The 25,100-nt window shown below is 53.6% G+C and overlaps 9 protein-coding genes across 9 annotated transcripts; 5 read left to right on the top strand and 4 right to left on the bottom strand.

Moving 5' to 3' along the window:
- Positions 1-346: 346 nt before the first annotated feature.
- PUNSTDRAFT_123528 (uncharacterized protein) lies at positions 347-2,030 on the bottom strand. The gene is made up of 4 exons (XM_007378403.1): positions 1,687-2,030; positions 1,580-1,657; positions 1,361-1,529; positions 347-1,308 (listed from the first exon to the last, which is right to left on the bottom strand). Exons 1-4 carry the CDS (start codon positions 1,706-1,708, stop codon positions 393-395), a joined length of 1,185 nt encoding a protein of 394 aa, XP_007378465.1. The 5' UTR covers positions 1,709-2,030; the 3' UTR covers positions 347-392.
- A 36-nt stretch (positions 2,031-2,066) lies between these two features.
- On the top strand, positions 2,067-3,466 carry PUNSTDRAFT_79158 (DUF846-domain-containing protein). The gene is made up of 11 exons (XM_007378402.1): positions 2,067-2,235; positions 2,296-2,318; positions 2,367-2,465; positions 2,514-2,561; positions 2,608-2,697; positions 2,751-2,782; positions 2,842-2,851; positions 2,908-2,978; positions 3,038-3,076; positions 3,131-3,157; positions 3,213-3,466. The coding sequence occupies exons 1-11, from the start codon at positions 2,079-2,081 to the stop codon at positions 3,346-3,348; spliced, it is 732 nt and encodes a 243-aa protein (XP_007378464.1). The 5' UTR covers positions 2,067-2,078; the 3' UTR covers positions 3,349-3,466.
- A 25-nt stretch (positions 3,467-3,491) lies between these two features.
- Positions 3,492-5,042, bottom strand: PUNSTDRAFT_129226 (uncharacterized protein; the record flags this gene model as incomplete). The annotated part of the gene is made up of 3 exons (XM_007378401.1): positions 3,492-4,390; positions 4,449-4,970; positions 5,024-5,042. The coding sequence occupies 3 exons, from the start codon at positions 5,040-5,042 to the stop codon at positions 3,492-3,494; spliced, it is 1,440 nt and encodes a 479-aa protein (XP_007378463.1).
- Positions 5,043-5,719: 677 nt separating this feature from the next.
- On the top strand, positions 5,720-7,947 carry PUNSTDRAFT_140061 (RNI-like protein). The gene is made up of 8 exons (XM_007378400.1): positions 5,720-6,064; positions 6,127-6,317; positions 6,373-6,544; positions 6,605-7,126; positions 7,192-7,381; positions 7,440-7,543; positions 7,598-7,686; positions 7,740-7,947. The coding sequence occupies exons 1-7, from the start codon at positions 5,726-5,728 to the stop codon at positions 7,625-7,627; spliced, it is 1,548 nt and encodes a 515-aa protein (XP_007378462.1). The 5' UTR covers positions 5,720-5,725; the 3' UTR covers positions 7,628-7,686; positions 7,740-7,947.
- A 597-nt stretch (positions 7,948-8,544) lies between these two features.
- Positions 8,545-9,619, bottom strand: PUNSTDRAFT_117288 (uncharacterized protein; the record flags this gene model as incomplete). Its single annotated transcript, XM_007378399.1, has 4 exons — positions 8,545-8,725; positions 8,785-9,300; positions 9,356-9,460; positions 9,511-9,619. Coding segments are annotated over 4 exons (909 nt in total), but the record flags the coding sequence as incomplete, so codon positions are not given.
- Positions 9,620-11,281: 1,662 nt separating this feature from the next.
- On the bottom strand, positions 11,282-15,557 carry PUNSTDRAFT_48495 (uncharacterized protein). The gene is made up of 31 exons (XM_007379608.1): positions 15,431-15,557; positions 15,352-15,368; positions 15,158-15,296; positions 15,062-15,102; positions 14,993-15,004; positions 14,917-14,933; positions 14,827-14,864; positions 14,741-14,775; positions 14,651-14,686; positions 14,479-14,602; positions 14,393-14,426; positions 14,277-14,343; positions 14,010-14,222; positions 13,932-13,959; positions 13,841-13,877; positions 13,718-13,783; positions 13,634-13,669; positions 13,231-13,583; positions 13,137-13,178; positions 12,994-13,081; positions 12,893-12,940; positions 12,734-12,836; positions 12,614-12,680; positions 12,442-12,560; positions 12,339-12,389; positions 12,183-12,288; positions 11,976-12,132; positions 11,645-11,923; positions 11,550-11,590; positions 11,478-11,496; positions 11,282-11,420 (listed from the first exon to the last, which is right to left on the bottom strand). Exons 1-31 carry the CDS (start codon positions 15,540-15,542, stop codon positions 11,399-11,401), a joined length of 2,547 nt encoding a protein of 848 aa, XP_007379670.1. The 5' UTR covers positions 15,543-15,557; the 3' UTR covers positions 11,282-11,398.
- Positions 15,558-16,047: 490 nt separating this feature from the next.
- On the top strand, positions 16,048-18,264 carry PUNSTDRAFT_48494 (uncharacterized protein). Its single transcript, XM_007378398.1, has 3 exons — positions 16,048-16,174; positions 16,268-16,808; positions 16,865-18,264. Exons 2-3 carry the CDS (start codon positions 16,758-16,760, stop codon positions 18,044-18,046), a joined length of 1,233 nt encoding a protein of 410 aa, XP_007378460.1. The 5' UTR covers positions 16,048-16,174; positions 16,268-16,757; the 3' UTR covers positions 18,047-18,264.
- Positions 18,265-19,027: 763 nt separating this feature from the next.
- Positions 19,028-20,994, top strand: PUNSTDRAFT_117285 (uncharacterized protein). Its single transcript, XM_007378397.1, has 3 exons — positions 19,028-19,072; positions 19,133-19,187; positions 19,238-20,994. The coding sequence occupies exon 3, from the start codon at positions 19,331-19,333 to the stop codon at positions 20,849-20,851; it is 1,521 nt and encodes a 506-aa protein (XP_007378459.1). The 5' UTR covers positions 19,028-19,072; positions 19,133-19,187; positions 19,238-19,330; the 3' UTR covers positions 20,852-20,994.
- Positions 20,995-21,261: 267 nt separating this feature from the next.
- Positions 21,262-24,299, top strand: PUNSTDRAFT_48491 (amino acid permease). The gene is made up of 23 exons (XM_007378396.1): positions 21,262-21,447; positions 21,503-21,510; positions 21,565-21,578; positions 21,639-21,729; positions 21,790-21,907; positions 21,962-22,070; positions 22,123-22,153; positions 22,215-22,239; positions 22,291-22,296; positions 22,348-22,407; positions 22,459-22,497; positions 22,546-22,642; positions 22,699-22,938; positions 22,993-23,068; positions 23,120-23,232; positions 23,286-23,337; positions 23,397-23,415; positions 23,478-23,622; positions 23,679-23,725; positions 23,788-23,811; positions 23,866-23,951; positions 24,003-24,079; positions 24,133-24,299. The coding sequence occupies exons 1-23, from the start codon at positions 21,302-21,304 to the stop codon at positions 24,136-24,138; spliced, it is 1,629 nt and encodes a 542-aa protein (XP_007378458.1). The 5' UTR covers positions 21,262-21,301; the 3' UTR covers positions 24,139-24,299.
- The last annotated feature ends 801 nt before the right edge of the window (positions 24,300-25,100 follow it).

Here is a 25,100-nt window from a genome sequence, read left to right as displayed (position 1 = left end):
ACGTATATATCCTTACCATTCATTTTCTTCGGCACTCTTGAGATGCTATGTTATGTGTTTCGTATCGTCGCGACGGTGGGCTCATCGTCGCCGAGTTCACTTCGTCTCTTTGTAACCTCAACTCTCAACTTTGTGGCCATGTCTTTGAGTTCAATGATTTGCAAGCTGCCTCGTCCTCGTAAAAATGTATCATTTCGTTAAAGTACTCAATGAGATGACCCGCTACTCCGCAGAGCGGGTTGTTGGCTGGCACACTTGATCGAACTCAGCGCCGCCCGATGCATACATACACTGTCCCTCAGCAGGTGACTACTCACTGCGATTCGGTGCCTTGCTAAGCCTAGGACGAGAGAGTGGTGATTCGCGTATGGATTGCCACAAGTGTGTATGCACTATCTCCATAAACCCCATAACGATGTGCCCGCAAAGAGAAGGGCGAATGGCCCAACTGTCGCCCTCCAAACGATTTTCTCCATCCTGGCTCTGCAAGACCGTGCATTGCCTCGGCTAGCCAACCATATGGCACAAGCCGGTACCTGAACGACGACGATGAACAGTAGGTTGAACGGCGGCGGGAAGTAGTAGCGATCCGAGTAGTGATGATGGACGGCGTGGAAGAAGGATCGCCGAGCTTGCCTGCCGACGCCTGTGCCGAAGCGGTCCCAAGGATCGATCGCCTGCGTCGCACTAAACCCTTGAGAGGCTGCAGTCACGGTCAGGATACACAGCGAGGCAGAGAAAAGGACGAGGACGAGGAGACATAGCGTGAGGAGCGATGTTCGGGTCTCGATGGGCGCGCTCGGCAGCGGATCTGTAAACGAAGCTGTAGCTCGTAGGAATGTGTCGGATAGGGAGAGAGAAAGCATGTAAAAGGACACGAAGAAGATGGGTAAGAAGAATAAGACGGCGGGGCGGATGGCGTGCGTGACGGCGCGTTGGAAGAGTGCAGCCAACGGCAAGGAATCGCTGACGCTTAGCACGAGGAGAGGGGAAGGTGAATCTGGCAGGTGAAGAGCAAGTAGGTGCCAGATCAGGGCAAGTAAAAGTACGTCGAAGGCGATGTCTCCAGGACACGGTTCGGCCGTGATGTGGGAGACGAAGGATAGAAAAACAAGAGAGGACGGTAATGTCGACATCGACCACCGACGAATCAGCGAGGCGGCTGTGTAAAGCAAGATACAGACGCCGCGAAAGCCAAGGGAAGGTGGGTCGTCGACGATGACGGGCTTCCTGGGAGGAGTCATCACGTAACTGCCGAGAAGAAAGAGATACAGCAGCTTGAAGGCAAGCTCGATAAGATGAAGGACCCTATGGATGTAGTGCATCAGCTATGAGAGGCACAGGTGCGCATAAGACTTACCGTGGGGATGCCAATGAATCCAAACGACTCAATGCACGGTGAGAGAGCGATTCGTTGGGTTCTTCTATGCCATAGTGACCATGCTTCCAAGTATGCTCATAACTCAGAAAGAGCATGCGATGGGTGAATAGGCTGTCTGGTGCGAGACCATGGCTCACGAAGTCCACCACTACCCTCATGTCAGAATGCGCTGTAACCTGACGCGTTCTAGTAACATACCTCGAAGCTGGGGTGCTTTGTTATCTTCCACTGGGAATGACATCCATAGCACCTCTTTCACATCCTTACCACTCCCATCTGCGTGCAGGAAGTTATTCCAGACATACATGACTTGCTGCTCCAGCTCATGCACGTCCTCTAAACGTGTTTGCTCTTGCAACCAAGTCTCCCACACGTCCTCGCTAGCCTTGCATTTCGATTCGTGGAGCACGAAGAGCAGGACCACCAAGGTGAATGCCGCCTGCGCTGTCCGCGTGCTCAACTCGTGTGCAGCGAGGTCGTCGAGGCTGGTGAACCGGATGCCTTGAGCGAGGACGAGCTCGGCAGCTGGCTTGATAGCCGGTAGTTCAGTCTCGGCGACGATGCCGTTGCCGTTGGGGCCGGTCGTGTTGTGCACGCCGAGCAGCGCGGTGCGCTCGTCGGGCAGCTCGTCGACGCGGTGACCGTCCATGACGAACGGCTGGTAACACAGCCACTACACCGCGCGGTCACTACCACGATGAGCGCTGCTACGCCGTTATTGGAGACTATCGAGCCAGATGAACCCAGCGTCCCTGAGGTACCGAAGGGAAACATACAGAACGCGAACGCGCGACAACCTGTCGTGCTGACGCCCACGAGTCGCGCGGAGGCCGCGCCCACCGACGTTGAATCCGGTGCGTAGCGCATACGCTTCAGTTCGCCGATCGTTCCAACCGTGTACCCTGCTGCTGCAGGACTCGGGGCTATTTTCAGACAAGTATGCCGCTCTGCTAAGTGAAGCTGTCTCTGCTCATCGCAATGCTAGTCTGCGCATCCTGTCGCCCTTTTCTTCCTTTATTTCTTTCGGATAGCAGCCATCACCGTATATATCCTAGGTGGAACGTTCGGCAACTACGTGATAGCTGTGAGAACACGCGATCTCCTCATACCGCTGTACTAACTTATGCTTCAGACCGTGGTAGTCGTCGTGCTGCTTGCTATGGACTTTTGGAATTGTCGCGTGAGTGCCTTGCCATATGTACGACCGGGTTCTGAATACCTCGCAGAATGTTGCAGGGCGGACGCTTGTTGGGCTGCGGTTTTGGAATCAAGTTGACGACGATGGGGAGAGCTACTGGGTCTTCGAGAGCAGAGACGTAAAAAAATGGCTGCATGGAACAGTAACGCGCCAGCTCACTGTTTAATTTAGCCGTCGCGACCCGCAAATCCCATAGACTCGCGGTATGCTGCATGTCCACGCTTCACACAGCTGTTTATATGCTGACGTACAATCTGATCAGAATGTTCTGGGTTGGTTCGGTCAATCAGGAATGTTCAGATGTGCCATATTAATGTCGAACGTGCAGATCGCATTATATGCGTTCCCTGTGCTATGGGTCTTGCTGCTTATCATAGGCATACTCAGACTTAACCTTTCGTGCGTGGTCCCGTCTGTTGTTGCCTCCAGATCGTATCTCAGATTCTGTGACGCTACAGTATCATCCCAATCGTGATCCTCGCTCTTATTTTCAACGTGTGAGTTCCGCATCAGATTAGTCGAGAAGCAAGTTCACTCAATAAGTTTTGCAGGACCAATGTGATTGGCTTCACCTACGCGTGAGTGGAATAGCTGCACTCATGCTGGAAGAAGCTGATGTTTGATGCCCGATAGCGACCGCGACGCCAAACAACGATGGGCGAACGCCGCATCCGGTGGCTGGAACATGGGTCTGGGCGGATTCGGCGGGCAAATACTCGCAGGGGCTGTCAAGAACAGCGTAGGTCGGGTATTTTCAGGTGCCAGATGAGATGGTTTGTATGCGTATCCTTCGGGTTTTGCTCTGTGTTTCGCTACCATTCACCCAGAGGCAAGCTCAGTCGTGTTCACATCCTCAGACTTCAGACAATACAGCCATTACATTTCGGAACTGGGTTTACATGGCCGTGATCGCTACGAGATGTTCGGCTGTGCACTGTCCTCCGCAAACCATGGACCATATGCTGTCTCATTCCATTTGTGTTTCCGGACCTGTTCAAGGTACTCCTTCGCTTCCTCGTAATGCTCCGGGGCAACTCCACCGTCCGAATCAACGCGGGCCTTGTTGCAGAAGTATTCTATCAGCGTTCTGCGCTCGTGCATATGCTCTTCATCGTCGCACAACTCCAGAATAGCCTCGTCCGGAACCGTCACCAGACATGGCGAGCCAGGTTTACCGACGCGGTCCCAATTGCGGCAAAGTTTAGCGATTGCAAGGAGTGAGTGAGTAGGACCATCGGTCCACGTCTCGGAGAGCGAATGGAATAACAATGCCATTGAGGGCCATAGCGGTGAGTTCAGAATATCGAAACGAGGACGATCGTGAAGGGCTAGGGCCAGCTGATAGAGTCGCTCCCGCTGCACCATTCTAAGCTCCTCGCGGGCATAGTCTTGGTCCTCTGGTTTCATCGCATCAAAGCCATGTGGGAGAGAGGGCGTGGAGTCGAATTTGACTGGATCAATCATAGTGTGAAAGTGGCTAAAGGCTGGAGGAACGAGTAACTGCAAAAAGCGCGGGCCGATCCACGCGTGTTGCCAGTCGACCAAACCTGTGACCTCCGGCGGGCCGTGCTCTTGAACCAACACATTTGCACGGTGCGCATCGGGATGCCAAAGGACGAAAGGCGAGAAATCGCTGGGTATCTCAAGTCCTTGCACAGTGGCGAGGAAGGCGTCCAACAGTCGATGATGTTGATCCGGGGATCTGAAGGGACCCTTGAGAAAGGCTCCCGAAGGAGGATCACGCGCGAAGGCAGTTATCCATCGTCTCTCCCGTTCGGCCACCGCAACCGCGTAGGAATGGATGTCAGGCCCTGCAAGTCGCAAGCGAGGTTAGCTCTGTCGACAATACTGCCAGTGCGGGCGACTCACAAGGGCCTCGATCTATGTCCAGATCCTTTCTCTCATCCTTCCAAAAATCGTGTTGGACAGTTGGTCCAATGCGATATATGTCCGACGCCTCGTCGTCGGGAACGTCCGGAGCGTATAGACGGCGAGACTTGAGCTCGTCCGAAACATCCTCCTTGAAGTACAGACTACCTATCTGTGAGAATCGGGGGCCACCGACGATTTTCTCCATTGATATCACAGGATTTATGACATGATCGAATAGCTCTCTCCCTCCGACAGCAGAGTAACGGACATCAGTGAGTGGAACGCCTGGTGACCTCTCCATGATGATGTAGCTAGATCCGACCTCAGAGTCGGCCCCGTCGGTACTCCACGCGAGGACTTTGGGTACAGCAGGAATGTCCAGATGGCGACGCACAAAGTCAAGAGTAGCCACCTCGCTTGAGATCACGAGGGGCTCGGAGGCAAGGCCGGGACAAGGAACGCGGGCAATGCATTCTTTTCCGTCGTCAAACTTCAACAGGAACACTTTGTTTGAGGATCCTAGATCGCTGTGAGGGCTGATGTCCAGAGATGAGTATGATGGTGGCACATACCTTCTGCAAGCTTCGTCATCGACCTGCACACTTTCGCACCTGCCGCATCGCAGGCCACGCGCTTCAGTGCAGGAACATTGAATGGCTTGTACCGCTTTGCAAGCTCTGTGCGGATGATAAGGACGTACAGTCAAAAGTAAGGAACGCACGTACGCATTTCTTCGTTGAAAAGCCATCTCCTAGTCGTACACCCGAAAAATTCATCGTATTCGGAAGGGTGACCATGCGCCGGAGCTGTACTCAGGAGACAACGGTGCAACAAGAGCGGTATAAAGACCGTTGGACGAGTCCTAGGGTGAATGTTGGATATCCGTTGTTTGACAAATGTCGCCGATTTCTGCAGACTCGCTCTTCCGACTGCTCCGATGAGCATAGTAGTGAAAGGTTGGACATTTGAATTGTGGGCGCATGTTGTGATGTCGAGTAAACACAAGGTGAGATCAGAAAATGCTGTACGCGCCCCTGTAAAGCAGTCCTGATGATTGAGGCAGATGAATATTGGTCAGAATCCGGATTACAATACACGACGAGTGCTCTCGGGGAACAGAGAGTGTAGGTAGTAAGCCGCTCACCTAATATAAGCATAACGGTTCGCTCGCAATCAATGACGCCATAGCTGTTGCTGCATTGAGTGTCGAGTCTCAGCCGCCGCTAGGCCCAGCCTAGGACACTGTCGGGAGATGCTCTCCAACGATTCTTGCAATGGCTCGCCTACCTACTAAGAGGAGACGGACAGACAGAGCAGGCAACACGCTAGTGATTGGTGCTCCCAACGAAGACGACCTCCCTTCCGCACGAACTACATCAACGATAACCTCCACTGCGTACTCAACGAGATCCGTGCAACCCAGCCATGTCCCCGCATTGACCACTCTATGCGCTCGAGCCTTCATCCATAGCCTGAAGCTCCTAACAAATGGGGGTAATTGGGAGTCTCAGAAACAATGGTTGGAACACCTGCCGGATCACATCGTCCCGCGGCTCTTCGCTATGATGCGCGCTGAAGTTCCGGATGCGTTAACATCGCCATTCATGACAACTGTTGGTCCTGCGTATGACCTTGTTTTGCCAACATGTTGACGGCCTGCCTTGCTACCGGATAGTATCTCTTGCGCGGTCCTTCGATCACCCTCACAAGCGAGTTGTTACACGTGAAGAAAGCAACGGTCGAGGCCGTTGGCAGAGTGGGCGCCGAATTGACAGATCTGGAGATAACTGGGCAAGCGAGCATACCGGAATCGACCTGGGTGCAACTCTTCAAGAAGCTCCCTTCCCTAAAGAAGCTCAATCTACGGTAGCTATGGCGTCGTTACGCGTAACACCATTGCGTTTCTGACTCCACCAAAAAGCGGCTGCACGAAGGTGGATGCCAACGTGGTCGCCACCATATCACGATCATGTCGCCTCCTTACAAGCGTGAATCTGAATCAGACCTCTGCTACCCCTGCGTCGATAGCAGCCCTCGTGCTTGCTTGCAGAGACATCGAGGTCCTGAAGCTTGCTGGCATACAACCGAACTGGGTCAGTCCAAACCCTAGATAGCAGACATATGTATATCTCAATGCTTTCTTTCACATTCAGACCGATGCCGCGTTCGCACGATTCCTGTCGGCTGTGAACGAGACCGAAGGCTTTGAGCTGGTGAAACTGCGCAACTTGAAGCTGCGACAGCTAGGCCTCGGGGACGCGTCATTGCACCCACTGCTGAAGATGGTCCCTAATCTCAATCGGCTGGACCTCTCGTTCACCGGCATACGACACTTGCCTAAAGTGGACCCGGATTTCTCCATACCTCCCTTGGAGAAGCTATCCCTGACGTCCACCATGGTGTTCACGGACGACGTCTTAACTGCCATGGAGCATCTACCACGCTTAAAGACGCTTAATCTCGGCGCACTGGGTGCATCTCAAGGAAGGGCCAGCCTCTCCAACTCTTCGGCGCTAACTATGACCCCCGCCATGCTCCGAGAGCTGACCTCAATCCTTGCCGAACGTTGTCCGGACCTTGAGGTCGTCTCCTTGGTTGGTAACACCAAACTCGGTATGGGAAGCAGGGACCCGGCAGTTCGCGACTTTATCGCCCAGGTTGGCCGACGATGCAAGGTGTGTGATTGCGTCCCATTGGCATAATGCCTCGCAAAGGCTCGCTGACGGAGGTACACCTCCAGACGTTGAATATGGCTGCGATCCCAGGCTTGCGCTCTGGGGATCTCGCTGGGCTGTTATCCGAGGGCGAAGGTCCGCCTCGGATAGAGACGTTAAATCTTAGCAACACCTCAGTCGACGACGAAGCTGCGCAATATATCTCTTGTTGCGAGTCTCTTCAAACGCTCGAGGTTGCTGGCACAAAATTCACTCGTAAGCATTCACATAAGCGATACGACGTGAATGTACGACACCGTTAACCTTTCTGCAGCCGCAGGTCTGTTCCCCATCATCGATGCGTGCGAGAAGTTGCAGACACTGGACCTGACGTCCTGCCGCGGTATCAAAACCGTGGACCGAAGACGGTTCTTTGAGGTAAATTATCATCGTTATGAGAGCATTCCCATCGAATGATGTTTGCTGGCCAAGGTATGGGAATCAGAATGGAGGAATCGATGAGAGTATCGATATTGTTCACATCGACGCTGATGATCCGTAAGGATCCCATGGGGGTGCCGGTCAGTCGTGCCATTCCAAAAGCCTGCACTCCGTGCTTAGCGAAAGAATAAAGCTCAGACAAGACAAATTTGTATGTAACAACGTCCCGTAGTTCGGACGGTCATACTCGCATTAGGACGCACAGTATGGAGATACGGACGTGCTTTCTCTATAGTAACGTCGATCGCGCGCCATCTTCAGCAAACCATTGTCCAAGCGTTTCATCCCATCTATTTTCCCGAACCCACGCGAGATACTCTTTCGCTTTATCGTAGTGCTCCGGGTCAACTCCACCGTTGAGGTCCATACCAGCGTTCTTGCAATACACTTGTATGAAAGCATTGCGCTCCTGCTGGCGCTCCTGGTCCTCGATGAGCGCAAGAAGTTCCTCGTCGGTGAATGAAACCGGGCATTTCGTGCCAGGCTTTCCAACTCGGTCCCAGCTACGCGAGAATTTCGCCAGCGTGAGAAGAACTTCGGTAGGGCCATTGATCCATGTCTCCGAGATCTGGCGGAACAATGTTGCCAAGAGAGGGTAAAGCGGCGAGCGGATAACCTTGTACCGAGGGGAATCGAATTCGGCGATGCCCCGGTGGAAGAGATGTTCGAGTTCTACCATTCGAAGCTCCTCGCGGGCGAATTCTTGCTGGGAGGGCTCGAGTGTATCGAAGTCATCGGGAAGAGAGGGCATGGATTTGATGTCGACCGTTTCGATCATGGTGTGGGGGTGACGGAAGGCTGGAGTGAAGAGCATATGCAAAAAGCATGGTCCAACCCACGCGTGCTGCCAGTCAATGAAGCCTGTAATGTCCAGGGGTCCATGCTCCCGAACCAGCAGATTTGGTCGATGTAAATCAGGATGCCAGAGTATAAGGGGCAAGAAATGAGCGGGTATATCGACATTTAGTATGGTTGCAAGAAAGTCGTCCAAAAGTTGAAGATGAGCATCGCGGGATGCATAAGGGCCCTTGAGATGAGCAGAACGATCTGGTGTAAAGGAAGATAACCATAGTTTCTCCCGTTCCGCGACCGCTACCGCGTAGGAGTAAACGTCAGACCCTGTAAATCGCGAGTAAGGACACAACATCAATGGTATAGCCTTTCTCCAAACGACGTACAAGGTCCACGGTCAATGTTCAAGTTCTTCCTCTCGCCCCTCCAAAAATCGTACTCAACAGTCGGTCCAATGCGATACCTGTCAGAAGCGTCGTCATCAGGAACGTCAGATGCGTAGAGGCGGCGAGACTGGAGCTCTTCAGAAACATCCTCCTTGAAGTAGAGGCTTCCTATCTGCGAAAACTGGACACAGCGCATCGTCTTCTCCATCTGAATCGTAGAGTCCATCACGTCCCATGCTTCTTTGGCAGTGAGACTATACCAGCGGTCAGAAAGAGGCACTCCCGGCAGCTTCTCCATTATCATATAGCTGCTTCCGACTTCAGAGCCGTCGCCGTCGGCACTCCATGCTAGTATCTTGGGCACAGTAGAAATGCCGAGGTGGCGGTGCGCGAAGTCCAGAGTAGCCACTTCACTCGAGATCAAGAGCCTGTCAGAGCCAGCACCGGGACAAGGTATACGAGCGATGCATTCTTCTCCGTTGTCGAATTTTAATAGGAAGATTTTGTTGAAGGACCCTGAAGCATCGTGAGGGCTGGAGTTCGAGCGGCAATGATAGTAAGTGACACATACCTTCAGCGAACTTGATCATTGACGTGCAGGTCTTCGCACCTGTCGCATCGCAAGCCACACGCTTGAGAGCGGAAACGTTGAACGGCTTATACCGCATCGCGAGCTCTGCACGAGGAATTAGTGCTTGAATACACAAAGCTATGAGACAAGCGCACGACGGGCCTCATTCCAGATCCACCGTTGGGTCGTACAGCGAAAGAATTCGTCGTATTCGGACTGCCGGTCCTGCGCATGAGTTGTACTCGAGAGACACCGAAATGACATCAGCGATTCGAGCACGTCTGTGGTAGGTTTCTTATAGGATGTTTTGCGACCAAGGAGCGTTCGCGAATTCTGGAGAGAAGACACTGCTCTTCGAGGTATTCCTACGAGCATCATGAGCCTGGACGATCATAGCACTTAAGAGTCGGAAGTATGCAGGTTCAACCGTGAGAAGGAAAGAATGCTGTTCATATCACGTCATGCAGGAAACTTGGCCGACACTCTGCTTTTCTGCTTTCATCCACACGCAAGGTGCATGTGCACGCCGCCTCCGTGCAACTCATGCCTGAAGCTAGGAAGGCGATGTTCTGCACTGCTACGACTGCTATGATCTCTCGTTTCACAATCCTTGCAATATGCAGCATCCAGCGAACGCCATATCAGAACTAGGCCATGTTTTTTCCTGCTTTTTGGGATGTACTGGATAGCTCGCTAGCAGCTGCGGATGCTTCCATGCTGTTGTCACTTGCTCTGTGCTGTCGTTGGCATGTTTCCGCTACTCTGAGTCATGACGGGAAACCCCCGTTTATCAGGCTTGTTCCGACAACCTGAGGTGCAACGGTGAGGCAACGCGATCGTACAGTTTAGGACTCCGTACATATATCCTGATTATCGCATGGGAATGCGCGAGGCCCACACTAGGGCTGTACCAGGATGATAGCAGAGAACTTGAACATCCACGCGTCTGGTTTCTGGAGACTGTCATACTCATCTGGTGGGCCGTGGACTGGAAGCCATCCTCAATTTATCATCGTTCGCCCCATGCTATCCTCGAGATGCTCAAGTACTAGAGATAAGAACGACATTCTCGGGCAACATCAGACTTTGGGTACATAAGGGGCCATAAACGACTCGGAAATGCCACCTCCAACGAGTGCAAGAATCTGTCTTCTGTTCTTGATTCACTGAACGCAAACATCGGTGGGTATATCTCAGCACTTCGCTCTCTATGTTTTCAGTGAAATCTGATTCCAGACCAGCCATGCCAAGCTTCACCAAGTTCATCGCGGATGTGATCATGCCAACCTTCATCCAGGCGAGTTCTCGGTTCTTTCCTCAGTACTTAGCCGCCTGTGTATGATAGAAGCTGATGAACACATCGGACCAAATGATACAAGAAGGTGATAAGTGCAGTGGTAGACGGAGCCCGTCCCGGTTCCCGCGTGTGGCCACCCGAGAATAGCCAGCTCGACAAGGCGCTCGGTATTCGTATTGATGCGGGTGAAGAGATCATCAGGAATAAAGCGCGGTGCAGAAACCTCGTGTTTCAGGCGAACATGGACGCCGAGAACCAGAAACTGAAGAGGTAGGCGCAGAAGAGCACCCATGATAAGCTCCATGTCATCGAGGTTCCTGTGGACGATGACCATGACGACTAGGCTGTGATAGGGATGGTCTCCAGGGCGTTGAAGTACATTCAGGACAAGTACTAGTTTCCTGGCAGAGGACCTCTGTTCCACATATTTTTGTCGTGTAATCTCTTGTCCTGATATTCAACGTTCACTAGCGGAGCATCAGCCTAATAGTGCAGCTCCTGTATTGTGAGGACGTTGATACACACGAGCGTTAGCCTAACCTCCTGAGGTCTGTTTCTTTTACCTTGGTGCCATAGCATATCATCATGCATATCCGTTCTGCTGGTACTTCGCATGCTTAATGTAAACTCTGTATGGCGGCCCGAAATTGAGAGCGAAGCTCGGGCGCTGAATGCATTTTAGGTATATTGTGCAACAACATGCCCGCCACTGAGACTCAAGAACTATCAAGATGATGAAGGCTGCCTCAAAGACACTGACTATAATAGCTGTTTCGAAGAGTTAGTGAATAGAAAGTACGAAGTATGCATTCTTGGCACACTCACTCGTTCGCGACAGTGCAAGCTGGACAACTCTAATTAAAGACGCGCAGAGCGTTTGATAAAGAGCATGCTTACTATAGGGGCTCGCACATATAGTGGGACCGGTCCAACCGATGCTGAAGGTAACGTCATTACGATGTCTGCCCAGATACTTCGACACAGTGACATACCCTCCGCACTGACCGTACTGAGCAGCGACAGCGGTGCTGGTGGCCGATGTGGAGGTCGTGGTCTTCGAAGTCGAGCTGGCTATGGTGCTTGTCGTGGAGGAGACCGTCGAAGACGACTTGGAAGTGGTGGAGGAAACGGTGGTAGTTGTGCTCGCCTTCGAGGTGGAGGTTGAGGACGCGGAGGTGGGTGTAGTCGTTGATGCGGTCGCAGTCGGAGAAGGCGCTGCACCTGAAGCATCGCCGTAGAAAATGCCGCGTCCATTTGTGCCGATGTAGACGCTGTAGACTGATCAGGAACAGCACAGATGACCGCGTTTGGCCGATGACGTACCGCCCGTAGATGCGAAGATCCCCGGTCACGACATTGGCAGCGGCTGAGCCGAAACCATGGGACGCATCGTTAATCTGCACCCAGTTGACTCCTGCATCGTCACTGCGGAAATATCCTACACCTCCAATGTTGGCTGCCGCGAATATCGCCGGGTAACCTGTGACACGGGTCATTCCCCAGAAGAGCCTACACAGCGCAATAACTCGCCTCCGGAAGTCTTAGGAGCTCCGAAACCGATGGACCAGGCTTGGCTGATACCCGAGATCGCACTGAACGCGGTCCCGCTGACCACATTCGAGGAATGGAACAGACCCTGTATCCCATCAGGGCATGAAAGTTGCACCAGAAGGGAAAGTCAAATACCTTGTCTGTAGATACCCAAACGTCTCCTGTCACGTTAGGATGTACGATGACCTATAAGGAGTTAGCAATCCGTCGAAGCAAGCACATGCAGGCTGTCAATGACCTTCACGGGCGCGGTTGACGTTCCCAACGATCCCTTGGATGCGAAAGTCTTTCCGCCATCCGTGCTGAGATAGAATGTCGAGCCTGATGCGCCGTAGAAGATGGAGTTGTTCTTCTTGTCTACATATAGTATTAGCCATGGCTGTTGACAAGGATCACTGGCTACCACTGACCTGAAGCAATCGCAGCGTCGGAAGGCAAGCTGGGTACTGCGGTGAACGCATTGGTATACTGGGAAACCTATTTGAATTGGATGAGCAGATGACCACAATTTGAGGGGCGGTAGCACTCGCCATCACGCCGTTCGATCCTGTGCGCCATAATACGGTGTCTGCATCGGCGGAAAACGCTACTTTTCCGCCGGAAACGTTATCAGCAGCCCCGTAATCCTGGTTCCTAGTGGGGATATCGGGTGAAACCGGATGGTGCAAAGTAATAGAAATAGGCCCTACCAAGTCGCGCCGGAGTCAGATGATAATGCGACCTGCTTTCCTGTCGAGCTAAGGACCTGGAGTGAACAGGAGCCGCGATGCGGGGGAAGGCCACAATTTACCTGTCGCCGGTTCCTATGCGAACGATGTTCGTGGGTTGGTTGCCCGCATAGTCGATGTCGGAAGCCGTGGCCCACGATGGGTTGATGACTGCGAAGCCAGTAAGCCCGACTCAAAAAGATTCTTCAGGAAAGAATTTTCGTACACTCGGATGTGGGCGCCTTGTCGAGACTCAGATGCTGGAATCCTACGAGACACAACGTTTAGTGCGAGTTGTGGTAAAGCAACACTATACTGACCATCGTCGTCTCCAACCACGGAGAGCAGATTCGGTCCCACCGGCGGGGAGATAAGTCCTTGGACCGATTCCTCCTCAATTCCATCGGCAAGAGATTTCAACGTGATATTGTGCGCTGTATCCCACTTGAGCAGGTCGTGGCCGCCGTATATGGTCTCTCCTGTGCCATACAGCCAGTGGTTGGAGTCGAACGGATCAATGGACAACCCTTCGATCATCCAGCCGATTTGCATGGTCAATCCGGTGATAGTCCCGTCCGGTCCCAGCCACGGCGCCAGAGAGTCGTCGTAGCTGTAGTACCTGTTCATCGTCGGATATGACTGCCAGTCCCAAAGCCGCGACCACGTCGCACCGCTATAACCTCTTCAGAGGAAGGCAACGAATCGCCATGCAAGGGATCTCACCCGTCAGTGGACCGGAAAATGTTTGCGTCTGGCCACCTGCAGCACGCTTAGCCGCGTCTTCTTTATGGAATATCAAGGACTAACCAGCTGTTGAGGGTGGCGACCATGACCGTTCCGGGCTTTTGCAGGTCTACGGTCAGACCGCCAAATCTGAGGACATCGTGATCAATGACCGGTCTCAGTAGTAAAGCAAAGAAGGCTGCACACCCAAAGTACAAGTCGCTGCCAGAAACGGGGGTGATGTCTGGGTGTGATCAGCTATGTGTATCATCACCTGTAGGGGAAATGGGAAGCATGCCTGTCATAGTGCCCGACGTGATGTTGTACTAGGGTTGGGCTTCAAAATCGGTTTAGTCTTGCCTATGATCGTTCTCACCTTGTAAACCCCTCCTAGGGTTCCGTCGTACGGGCCGGCGCCGTCGGCGGTGGATATGTACAAAGCCTTCTCCGAGGGCGAAAGAACACCCTTGTGGGGAATCCAGGACGTGTTTGTCCCCGAAAGAGCGGACCACGAGGATCCTCCGTCATTACTCATGAAGAGGTTCGAAGTTCCGACGGAAGCGACACCAACAAAAATCCGGGGTGTGGCCTTATTCCTGCGTTCAGCTGAGGGTTCGCTTTGATATTGGCTTTTCAGACTCACCGTGCCGGACGATCCAGATGTCGAGTCAAACGTCACGAACGAGACGCCGATGGGATCATTGTTGTAACTGCATGGAGTTACTTCCATAAAATCATGGTACTCAACGAGTTGCTTACCCCGTAGTGTCTGTCGGGTCCGGTTTGTAGGTGCCTAAGTCGCAAGCCTGAGCGCTGTACCGTCAATGAAAAGACAACACACAAACCTGTGTTGGGGAGAGTTGATACTTTGGTCCACGTAGATCCGTAGTTGGTCGACTTCCAGAGACCATTGCCAGACCTTGCACCAAAGAAGAGGATGTTGTTGCTGTTAGGGTCAACTGCAAGGCGCTAGCAGGAGATGAGGGCAGTTCAGAAGAGAAGGAGTGCCGTTGTTACCTCCCCCATGCCACGACCCGGCATGTTCCCGCCAAGCTATGATTGTTCCCATGAGCCTTGTCCGCGTCGGGCATGAACGGGCTAGCCTACCTTGAAGCTCAGTGGTGAGGCCGTCCATGTGTTGCCTTGAGGTCGTATCAGTGTAAATGTCGAATAGGAGGGCGGGTATCGCGCACCTTTGTCAGTGGAAATCAGGATTTGCCCGTTGTTGGGACTATGGAACATATGATGAGCTGCTTTCTATAGGACCGCAAACGCGAACTGACTCCCAGGAGTTCGTGTACTAGATCAGACGAAGGTCAGCCCAAGGGGTCTCATGAGCCTATTGGAACACATGCTCACCATCCCAGTAGCCTAAACAATGAATACATGTGAGGGGCATGCGTGCAAGCTTCAACACGAACTGCTCACGAGGTAAACCCGACTCGTGTCAACAGGGTCGGCAGCCAGAGCTACATGACATACATGTTCATGCGATGTTACGGCTCAAGTCACCGGTGGGCTCACCATCGATCCCCCAGTAGTTCCAGTGCGTATCATTGGCAAAATCCACCAAGGGTGTCCAAGTATCGTCGGAATTCAGCCTGTACGCGCCTCCGATATCCGTGCGAGCATAGGCTAAGCCCTTCTCCGAAGGATTGAATACCTGTTGAGGATGTTTTCAGGACCGATCCGAGCATCTTCTATATCTCGGAACCTACAATGTTGGGCACGAAGCCTTGAGGATGAATTCAATACATTGGCACATCCCTTCCGCCGTAACCGTGGGGAAACACGTACCTCCGCCGCCACCTATCTTCACGTTCTTCCATGTGTATGTCTGAGACGATACAGCGTAAACTAGAGGCACGGATGCCAAAGCAACGGCCGCGGAGACCCCAAGGAAACGCATATTGTCAACCTTTGGACTGGTGATGAGATTTCTCTCTTCCAACAAGCTAGCTCTTATACTCTAGCTCGTGGTTGAACGTCGTAACGTGTGGACATTGGGCTCGTATGTTTTCCGAACGCGCTTGCTTGATTCCGAAATTGGTGCGGTGAGCGGTCGGGCCGCCTGCTGGCGCCGAGATATATGCGCTTGTGACGGGCGGGCACACTCCAGACGAGAGCTGAAAGGCGCAATACCATGACAGAAGGAGTATTGAGCGCGAGAACACGCCGTCACAGGATATAATTCCGAGGATACTGAGCAAGCGAAGGATCCGAGACTGACCCGAGCTCGGGTCTCGGCACCTCTGGAGGTCGTCTGAGCGTCACCTCTGATCAATACGATAGATGCAAATCATCCTGTAACAGTGACTAAGGGAGAGCGCCGCAGCGAAACTCCAGCATTGATATAGAGAGACTACGATATCAGTTCGATCGTCGTTCTGCATCTGTCTTCGGTGTCGTGCTGAGTCCCTGTAGAGGTATCCATTCCCTTGTGGCAAGCTCAAGGAATGTCATGGTCATGGTGAGTGATCAAATGACCCAGCGTCGATGATGACCGAAGGATGCCGCACGTGTTCCACCGTCGCCCCCGCTGTCAGTATCTTTCCTCCGAGGTTGTGTCCATCCTTGACGGAGAACACGCTCTGACTTCTTGTCATGGCCGCCTGGCGATGCCTACAACCTTAGTGGATATGAGGACACCCGCATACGCTCCGCATCGACTGGCTGAGCTGGACTGCGTCACGCCCGATGACTGGCGCCTGGCCATGTCTTCACTCCTTGGGCCGACCAACGCACATCACTCAAATACTTGAGGCCGACTCGTTGGACGGCCCACGACCGATATACAGCAGTGGGAGAACGGCGTTCTCCAATAAACGGCATCTGAAGCAGCTTCGGTCGCGGTCATGTGCTCACGGGCGCAAATGAAGCTACCTTGTCCCGTTTTGTATCGGTGTTTGTGTACTTGACAACCTGCAACGTACTTTTGTGAAGCAATGCCGTACATACTGTGCTCATTGCTCAGGCCTCGCATGCACCTTTTGGCCGTTCTTGCCCTCGTTTACTCCCGTCCCTTGTCGCCCTCTGCATAACCTTCCTTCGTGCTGCTCTGGTCAGCGGCTGACACTGCCAGGTTGTTTTGTCAACTACTTGTTCGGTTACTCGAGAAGCAAAAATGGAGTTGTGCAGAACGCCTCTAGGAGACAAGTCTCCCAACGCAAACTTGGTGAGTCGGCCTTGGTCGCCAAATATGCGGAAGTTGATCTCAGCGACCTCCTGTAGCCATCATTACCCGGAACGTCCTCAGATGCCGCGAAACTGCGCCGCAGAGCCGCAATGAGGATTCCCCCTCGGCACAACCCGCGAGCATCGGGATGCGCGTATTCGGATGCCGAATATCGTCATGGCATAGCACCCGTACCCGCACTTGCACCTGCGGACGCTGGAATTCTTGGTCCCGTCCCTGGGCTGAACTCATTCTCCGCGTCATTTGCGTTGTCGGAATTGGAACTGCAATGGAATCATTCACATGGTCGCCGTATATCTTCCCTCTCCTTCAGGACGCTATCGACCGTAACGTCGTTCCAAGCAGTGTCAGGCCCTTCATCACCCTTGCCATCGCCATCGTCGCATGCGATATCCGCAAGCAGGCGCAGCTTCTCTTCTATAGCCAGCACCCCGAGATCGCCTATCCGCATCTCTCGGAATCCTTACGAGCCCTGGCCGGCTTCCGTCCGGTCGCGCGTTCTCACCTCGGCGCTTACCGCCACCTCGCGATCCATCTTAGCCGCCCATCGTCGTCGGCGGTCCAGCATGGCGTCAAACGTCAGTCGATACTCGCGCCCATACTCGCGAAGTGGCGCGAGAGCACCCGAGCCCACGCAATCGTGCGTAGTCGTTTCCGGGCAAGGCATCGCACCCAGGGAAGTTCAAAGTCCCAGTCCCGTCCCGAGATCTCGTCGACGTGGCGTTGTCGGCATCGTCAAATACAGCTTGCACGGCGTTGCAAGCAGTATTCGCAGGCTTCGGTTGAAGACCCGCACTGCCCGCATGTTCTGCTTCTCTGGCTCGCGTCCGGCATCCGTGTGTACCAACCTCACATTTTCGTCGTCCAATGTGCCTTCCGAACTCCGTTCGTCGTTGATCAACTCCCCCATACCACTACCGAGTCTCCGCAATTCGTTCTCGGAATCGTGGGTTGATTCGTTGTCGATTCGCTCAGCCGGAAGCTCGGCCCTGGAGATCTGGCTAGAAAACAGGCGCCGTTCGCTGCAACAGTTCGAAGCGGAGGCGGAGGGAAAGGGGGCCTTGATGAACCTGGAAGAGTACGAGAGGAGGGGGAGCTGGGTGGCGAACGCTAGGGCGACGCAAGGCCCTAGCGGGACCCAGTGGCTTTGCGGGATACCCGAATGCGGTACGCATGAGCACAGGACTGCCTCTCCGCCTGCGCATTGGGAAACATGACTGCGAACTCGCTGTAGTTCGCTAGAATAGGGCATCGTACTCCGATATTACGGATTTTGCCTTGCACTCCCAGTACCCTACCATGTGTCCTAATTCCTCCTGATTGTCTGTAGAACAGCACTGTACCATGATCATCACTCCTTATTATTGTCTTAACCAATGCAGTCCTCGCCTGTACACCGCCAGTTTATAGCAGATATAGCTTTGGTCAATATTTTCCAGCATATCCGACATAGGTCTCAACAGCTCGAGCTTTTCGAGCGTGCAAGGCCGAGTTCTCACGCGTTGTGGCCTTGTCCCAACGTGGCGCGCGTTGTCTCGGGACGAGCATCACCTCGACAAGGTATCTGCGTTGTGTGGCCTTGTGTAATCTCACTCTCCATAAAATGTGCGGCACTCTGTGTCTGAGGCAATTCACCACCCTTTCCTCCGGCCACTACTATCATGGCCCCCAATTCCCCCGTACCGCAACCTAGACGATCCGCTCGAATACTCGCCGCAACTCGAAGGATGCGATCGCCGACACCGTCGTCACCCAGCAACCACAGCAGCTCTTCCAGATCTTCTCCGGATATTCCTCAGTCTCAGTCTTCTGATGACACCACGCCCGAGATGCAGCCCTCGGAGGGAAAGAGGGGCAAGAGCAAGAGCTTGCCACCCGCGATGAAGACGCTGCGGAAGATCCTCCGTCCCATCTCCTCGTTCATCGAGACTTTGCGATCCAAACGACCTGCACGTCGAATCTCGCGCGCAGAATACGAATCCGGCCCTATCGGCAAGTACGACGAAACGATCACTGCGATATACAGCCCTCTGTCGCATATCGTTGGTGAAGGCCGGCCATTTGACTTGGAGTCAGTCGTGGAACTAGCAGAACTGCCAGGTGAGTAGTCGTATGTTCTTTGTCCTGTCTTTGTCTTTGTTGAAGATGGTACCCTCAGTGAGCCAAGACTCGCAATGCCACATCCAACTGAAGGACGCCTTCGGTCGTGATGAAGAGAACCCACTGACCTATATCAGCAAAAGGTAGGATTTCGTCATTCCGCGATATTACATTGGTGTCTTACGCTAGTCCATCTATCTCAGTTATACTGTGCCGCCTGGAAAGACCGAGAACGATGTAGAGGCGCTAATCGCCGAGGTATGCTATATAGCGCTTCCTTGTCCCAACAATTGCTCAATCACGATTAGTTGGCAGCCTATACTCAGCTCGGACCCGTCCAAGGCCAGGTTGTTCCGGGCGTTCTTGGAGTCTTCCGACATGACAACCAAGCAAGCATCGCGATGCAGCTCCACGACGAGACCATATGGGTCGAAGCGTCGGCTGACATGCCCCTTCCGCTGAAGCGGAACTGCCTCGCCGCCTACGCTCGTCTACACGCGTTCGGCGTCCTGCACGGAGATCCGCAGCTGCGCCACATGCTTGTGAATTCGCTCGGTCAAGTCTGGGTCGTGGATTTTGCCCGAAGCCGATTGTTCCGGCCCGATGCCGCCTCCGATGAAGATCGCGCGGCGGTGGACATGGAGAGGCGGAAGGTCGAGTTTCTCCTGGACATCGATGACGCTCGGCAGCGGGAGGAGAGCAAGCTCGTGCGATGCCAGCAACGCGATGAAGAGAACCGGCGCCAGCTGCAGGGCCGCCGTGACGGATCTATTCCCCCGGGATCTTGCAGTTTCATCCCGGATCTTGACGAAGATCGCGCTGTCGTTCCTGTGGACCTGGAGGTCTGGAACGAGAGCTGGGTTCCTGCCGCCACCGACGGAGCCCCCCGAAGGTTCATCGTGCCGAGGGTCGCCGACGCTCAGCTGCACAAGGCATTGGAGTCACTCGAGCGAGCTTCGGAGCTCCCGAATGGGACGCTCGCGATTCAGCAGCATGCTGCCGTACACCACTCCGCCGAAGTCGCCCTCACACCCGCTGTGACCAACCACTCCTCGTCACCGAACCGCTATAACCTGCGTAAACGTCAAGCTGCGGACGTGATTGAGAACGAGGCGCCCAAAGCTGTGAAGCGAGCGCGCGTGCTGCAGGATATCACGAAGGACGATTCCACGAAACGTCTGGCCCAAGCCGGCGCAGATAGCCCGCGATCTGCGAAGAAGGCACGACAGTCGCCAGGGCACAGTTCAGTGCAGCGGCCTCCACGGATCAACGTGGAGGAGTCAACGCGCGAGGACGCTGCGAGGTTACCCTGCGAAGCTCCGTCGCATGACCCTCCGGAGCAGAGGCCGACGCCCAAACCGCCGATTGCGCGGGACTATGCGTATATCCCTTACGATGGTCCGCGAGGTTACGTGGTCCATTCCAAAGTCGTCGACCGTTTACTCGCGCGTAAGCGGATGGAATACCATGCCTTGTTGTTCGAGTACTGGGCCAGGGCTGCGATGTTCCGGACAAAGCGACCCCTGACAGGCGACCACTTCGAGACCTTGGAGATGCCAGGTGCCAAGAGGCGGAGGACAGACTGCGGTGCTGTGGGCGGCTTTTCTGCTGCAGGAGTTGCCCCGGCGGCCCGAACGAGCGCCTCGCCGGCGGTCGGAGGTCGCGCTCTCGCTCGTCCGTCTGCGTCACGGCATTCCTCTGTACGACCTTTACGACAGCAGACGCCTGGATCCGGCCGTGGTGTCTCACGTCGTCCCTCACGCCTGTGCCTGTCAATTACTCGCCAGTCTTCGTTGACAGCGCACACCGCCTTTGGTCCTGACATACCGGACGACGTGCAGATGAAAGAGGTGGAGGAATTGCTGCGGGTGGACAAGGAGGAAGAGCGCCCAGCGGGGTGGCGCAGTTGTGTCATTGCTTGAATTGGATCTTTGCTCCCGCACCACGTGCACCTTGATTTCGTTTCTTTCCTTCGTTGTATTCGTATTTCAGCTTGCGATTTGTGTGTTGTAGTGTCGTAGTCGATTGCTCGCGCCTCTTGAATTCAGTGCCCCCTTGTTGTTGCCCCTTGGCCTGTGACATCTATATAACCGTCGTGAGTACGATGATCGGCTAAGAACCTGGGAAGATCAAATATCCACAACACTTGGACGCTTCTTTCGCGATAACACGCTGCACCACCGATTGGGAATTCCGCATGGGGTGCGGAAAGAGGAGCTGCTACCCAGGGCTCAGAACCGATAGCGCCGGGATTTATACCCCACCGGTTCCCAGTTCCTTGCTCACGCACACGATATATACCTAACTCAGCGCCCATATCCGGCGCCACGGAAGCGCAGTGCCCCCCACTCCGGACTCTTCTTGCTTCCGCCATGTCGCAATCTGAGGTCTCCGAGAAGAAACCTGGCCAGTACGCAGACAGGGCCAAAGGCGATGATGTGTACGCCGTCGATGAGGAGGTGGCCGTTGAGCCACCTCTCAAACGCCAGTTGAAGAACCGACACATTGCGATGATAAGGTACGTGGACGAGTCCTCCTCTCGCAGGCGGGCGCTGAGAATGTCTCGTTGTTAGTATTGGAGGTGAGAGCAGAATATACAAATCTGCGTCTGCGCCGTTCTGACTTCGGTCGTTAGGCGTTATAGGTACAGTGAGTTTGCACGGCTGAACGGGAATGTCGTCGCAATTTTACTGACTACCTTGGTTCTAGGGTTTGTTCTTGGGTACAGGGACTGCTTTGTCCCATGGCGGTCCTGTTGGTTTGCTGCTGGGTTACTCTATCATGGGCACTATTTGTTTCGGTGAGCAGCCCGAACAACGGATCGGAGCGTATTGATTGAAACTGACGCCGTCCATGGCAGCCGTCATGGTGTCATTGGGCGAGATGATTGCTTACTTGCCGATATCTGGTGGTCATATCAAGCTCGCCGAGCGTTTTGTGGACCCTGCCTTCAGTTTCGCGATGGGATGGAATTATGTGTCAGTACCAGATCCTTCTTAAGGCGCTATTTCCCTGCTGACACGGGCGAACAGCTTCAACTGGATTATTGTGATGCCTGCCGAGTTGAGCGCAGCCGCTGTTCTGATCGGATTCTGGGATCAATCGACTAGCCCCGCTGTTTGGATTGTCATGTGCATGGTGGTAAGTGCCTGAGAACCATTCTTTGCGTATAGTCCTTCATTCTCGTTACCAGGTGACGATTGCCATTAACATGTTCGGAGCTGGTGAGCTCTGGTTCGCGTGGCTTATGATATGTCGCCTGTACTAAAAAGCGACGAACTTCAGGCGCATATGGCGAAGCAGAGTTCTGGTACGTGTTCTCCCTGTCACTCATTCAGCGATATCTCACACACGGATATAGGTTTGCGTACGTGACGCCGTTAGCCAAACATATATACGCGATTGAACACCGCTGCAGATCCATCAAAGTGATCACAATCACGGGGCTCATCATCCTGGGTATTGTACTTGACCTCGGGTATGTGCCTCCGCCGGCATGACCTGCACCACAACTGACTGTATTCTCCAGAGGCGGTCCTAACCACGATCGAATTGGCTTCCGATACTGGTGAGTTACGTTGCAGACAATGGCTGCGCATGTTAATTGTTTTCGCAGGAAACATCCTGGTCCGTTCAGTCAGTACGCCAACATCAGTGGTGCTACTGGTCGCTTCCTTGGTTGGTGGGCCGTCATGACACAAGCCGGCTTCTCCGTAAGTCTAGTTTCCAGTGTCCGAGTGTCCTTGCGCGAACCCCTATATTTTTCCAGTTCATCGGAACGGAAATTGTCGCCATTGCCGCTGGCGAGGCCAAGAACCCCCGTCGCAACTTGCCGAAGGCCATCAAGCGCGTGTACATCCGAATTTTGCTATTCTACATTTGTGGTGTTATCATCATCGGCCTTCTCGTCCCCTCCAACGATAAGACTTTGACGAAAGGAGATGGAACCGCCAACGCCAGTCCGTTCGTCATCGCCATCAAGAACGCGGGCATTAGCGGCTTGCCTTCTGTGAGTAATGTCCGCGTTCGGTTTTACTATCTACTGATGTCACATCGCGGATAGGTCATCAACGCTGCGCTGCTTACCTCCGCTTGGTCCGCTGCTTCCAGCGACCTGTACACATCGTCTCGTGCCCTCTGTCCGTTTTTTATCTGGCTTGCGAGATGTTCGAGCTGAACCCCCCCTGCAGATGGTCTGGCTCTCGCCGGAAACGCACCACGTATCTTCCTGAAGACCACGAAACGGGGTTTGCCTTGGCTAGCACTCGTCACCTGTGCATTGTTCACCACGCTGGCCTTCATGGTGAGCCCTTTGCACCTCGAAGATGACGTCCAAATATTCACAAAAGTACGTAGAGTGTCAACAGTGGCGCCGGAACCGTGTTCGGATGGTTCCAGAACATGACTTGTGAGTGGATAATTTCCGGATTCGACCATCGTATTATATTAACACGGCCTCGCGAACAGCTGTCGCTGGACTGATGACGTGAATATCACTGCGCTGATTGAAGCTAGGGATGCAGCTGAATCCGTCTTCCCCTCGTTTAGATGGTTCGGTATCTCCGTCACGTACCTCCGGTTCCACGCAGGCTGGAAGGCACAGGGTCTGGATAGGTCAACGTTGCCGTATGCCTCGAGGCTGCAACCCTTCGCAGCCTGGTGGTCGATGGTGTGGTGCCTCATCATCTGCTTCGTGAGCACGGCTTCTCTGCCTTAGATGATGGAGTAGTGGTTGAGCGATCACTGCAGTTCAGCGGTTTCAGCGTCTTCATTCATGGTCACTGGAATACTGCAACGTGAGTTCCTGTGCTGGAGCTCCCCGTTTCCGCGTTACTGAAACGAATGACGTTTGGAATAGCTTCATCACCAATTACTTGCCCTTGTAAGCTAGCTTTCATCCCTTTGCTGCAGCTATCGTCTCATTCCCTATACAAAGCGCCCTTTTCCCGATTTTATATCTATCGGCCCGTTTCGTCACGAAAATCCCGCCCAAGAAACCGATGGACATGGATTTCTTCACTGGTACTTGGTTCACCAACCATCGCCGTCACAAAGTGACTAACGTGCATGCAGGGTTGGAAGCTATTGAACGGGATACATACGACGACCCTCCCCCGCGGAACGCTATGGAACGCTTCTGGGGCTGGCTGGTAAGTAATAAGCGGCTAGCTGTGGATGAGTGCTGAACTTCGTTGTCTTCTAGATGTAAACGCCTGCTCCCATGTTCGTATAATGTTACATCTTGAAGGAGATATCCGGATCTCATTCCATATGATCTGTGGTGTACAAGTAACGGATCGCACGATTTTGATTGTGTTTTAGATCCAGGTATATAACATACTTGTGAGGCCAGATCAGCGTTTGACGGCCGTATTGAGTACCAGTCGAAGGGCACCGGGAACTACGAATAGTTACGAGCTTGGCGGTGGCAGGCACAGATCCGTCTTGCCCGGACCCAGCGCCAGCCAATTTCATGAGCCGCACTCGCTGTGCCTGTCGATGACAATGATTCCTCGAGCCCCACGTGGTTCAGGAGAGTTCAGCTATACATAAGTAGAACATGCTCTTATAGGCTTGATCATCCCACCTGGTTTGTGTCGACACACGACCGAAGTGGTACAATACACGCTGCACCAATTCATTCCAACATGGACCCAGAGCAAAACCCAGAGCAAACCTCGCGCGCCGTCCCCATCAACTTCGACTACCATATGAGGCAATCTCCCGCGACTCCTTGGCAATAATCAGGAGACGGTCACAGCCCGACGACATCTATCACGACAACGCCATGCGAAAGAACATGAAGATCATCAATCGCAGCGATAGGTGCCCCCAAGCCCGGGGCAGGAACCCTACTCGTCTATCTTTACCTCCTGCGCCCTCGACCTTCCGCGTCCGAGGCAACGCTCTAGCAGCGTCTGCTAACGCGCTCTCGCTACACTGGCTTTCGTTCTCGCACCGCTGGCTGGTCCATTCGTACTCTAAATTTCCCGGTGTATAATGATTCTGCCTACGATGCCGTCGCTCGCATTACTTTCTCGTCAGTCCTCGCAACATCGCTTTAATTGTGCAATGGGGACTTACGCGATTCATTCACCATAGGCGACGATGATCCACTAGTCCCTAACCAGAAGTTCACGTTTGGAACGTGGCTTCCTGATTTCTTCGTCG

The sequence above is a fragment of the Punctularia strigosozonata genome (assembly GCF_000264995.1).
Source record: "Punctularia strigosozonata HHB-11173 SS5 unplaced genomic scaffold PUNSTscaffold_1, whole genome shotgun sequence".
Classification (NCBI taxonomy): Eukaryota; Fungi; Basidiomycota; class Agaricomycetes; order Corticiales; family Punctulariaceae; genus Punctularia; species Punctularia strigosozonata.
Note: the sequence above shows the minus strand (reverse complement) of the source record. Positions and strands in the feature narration are given on the sequence as shown.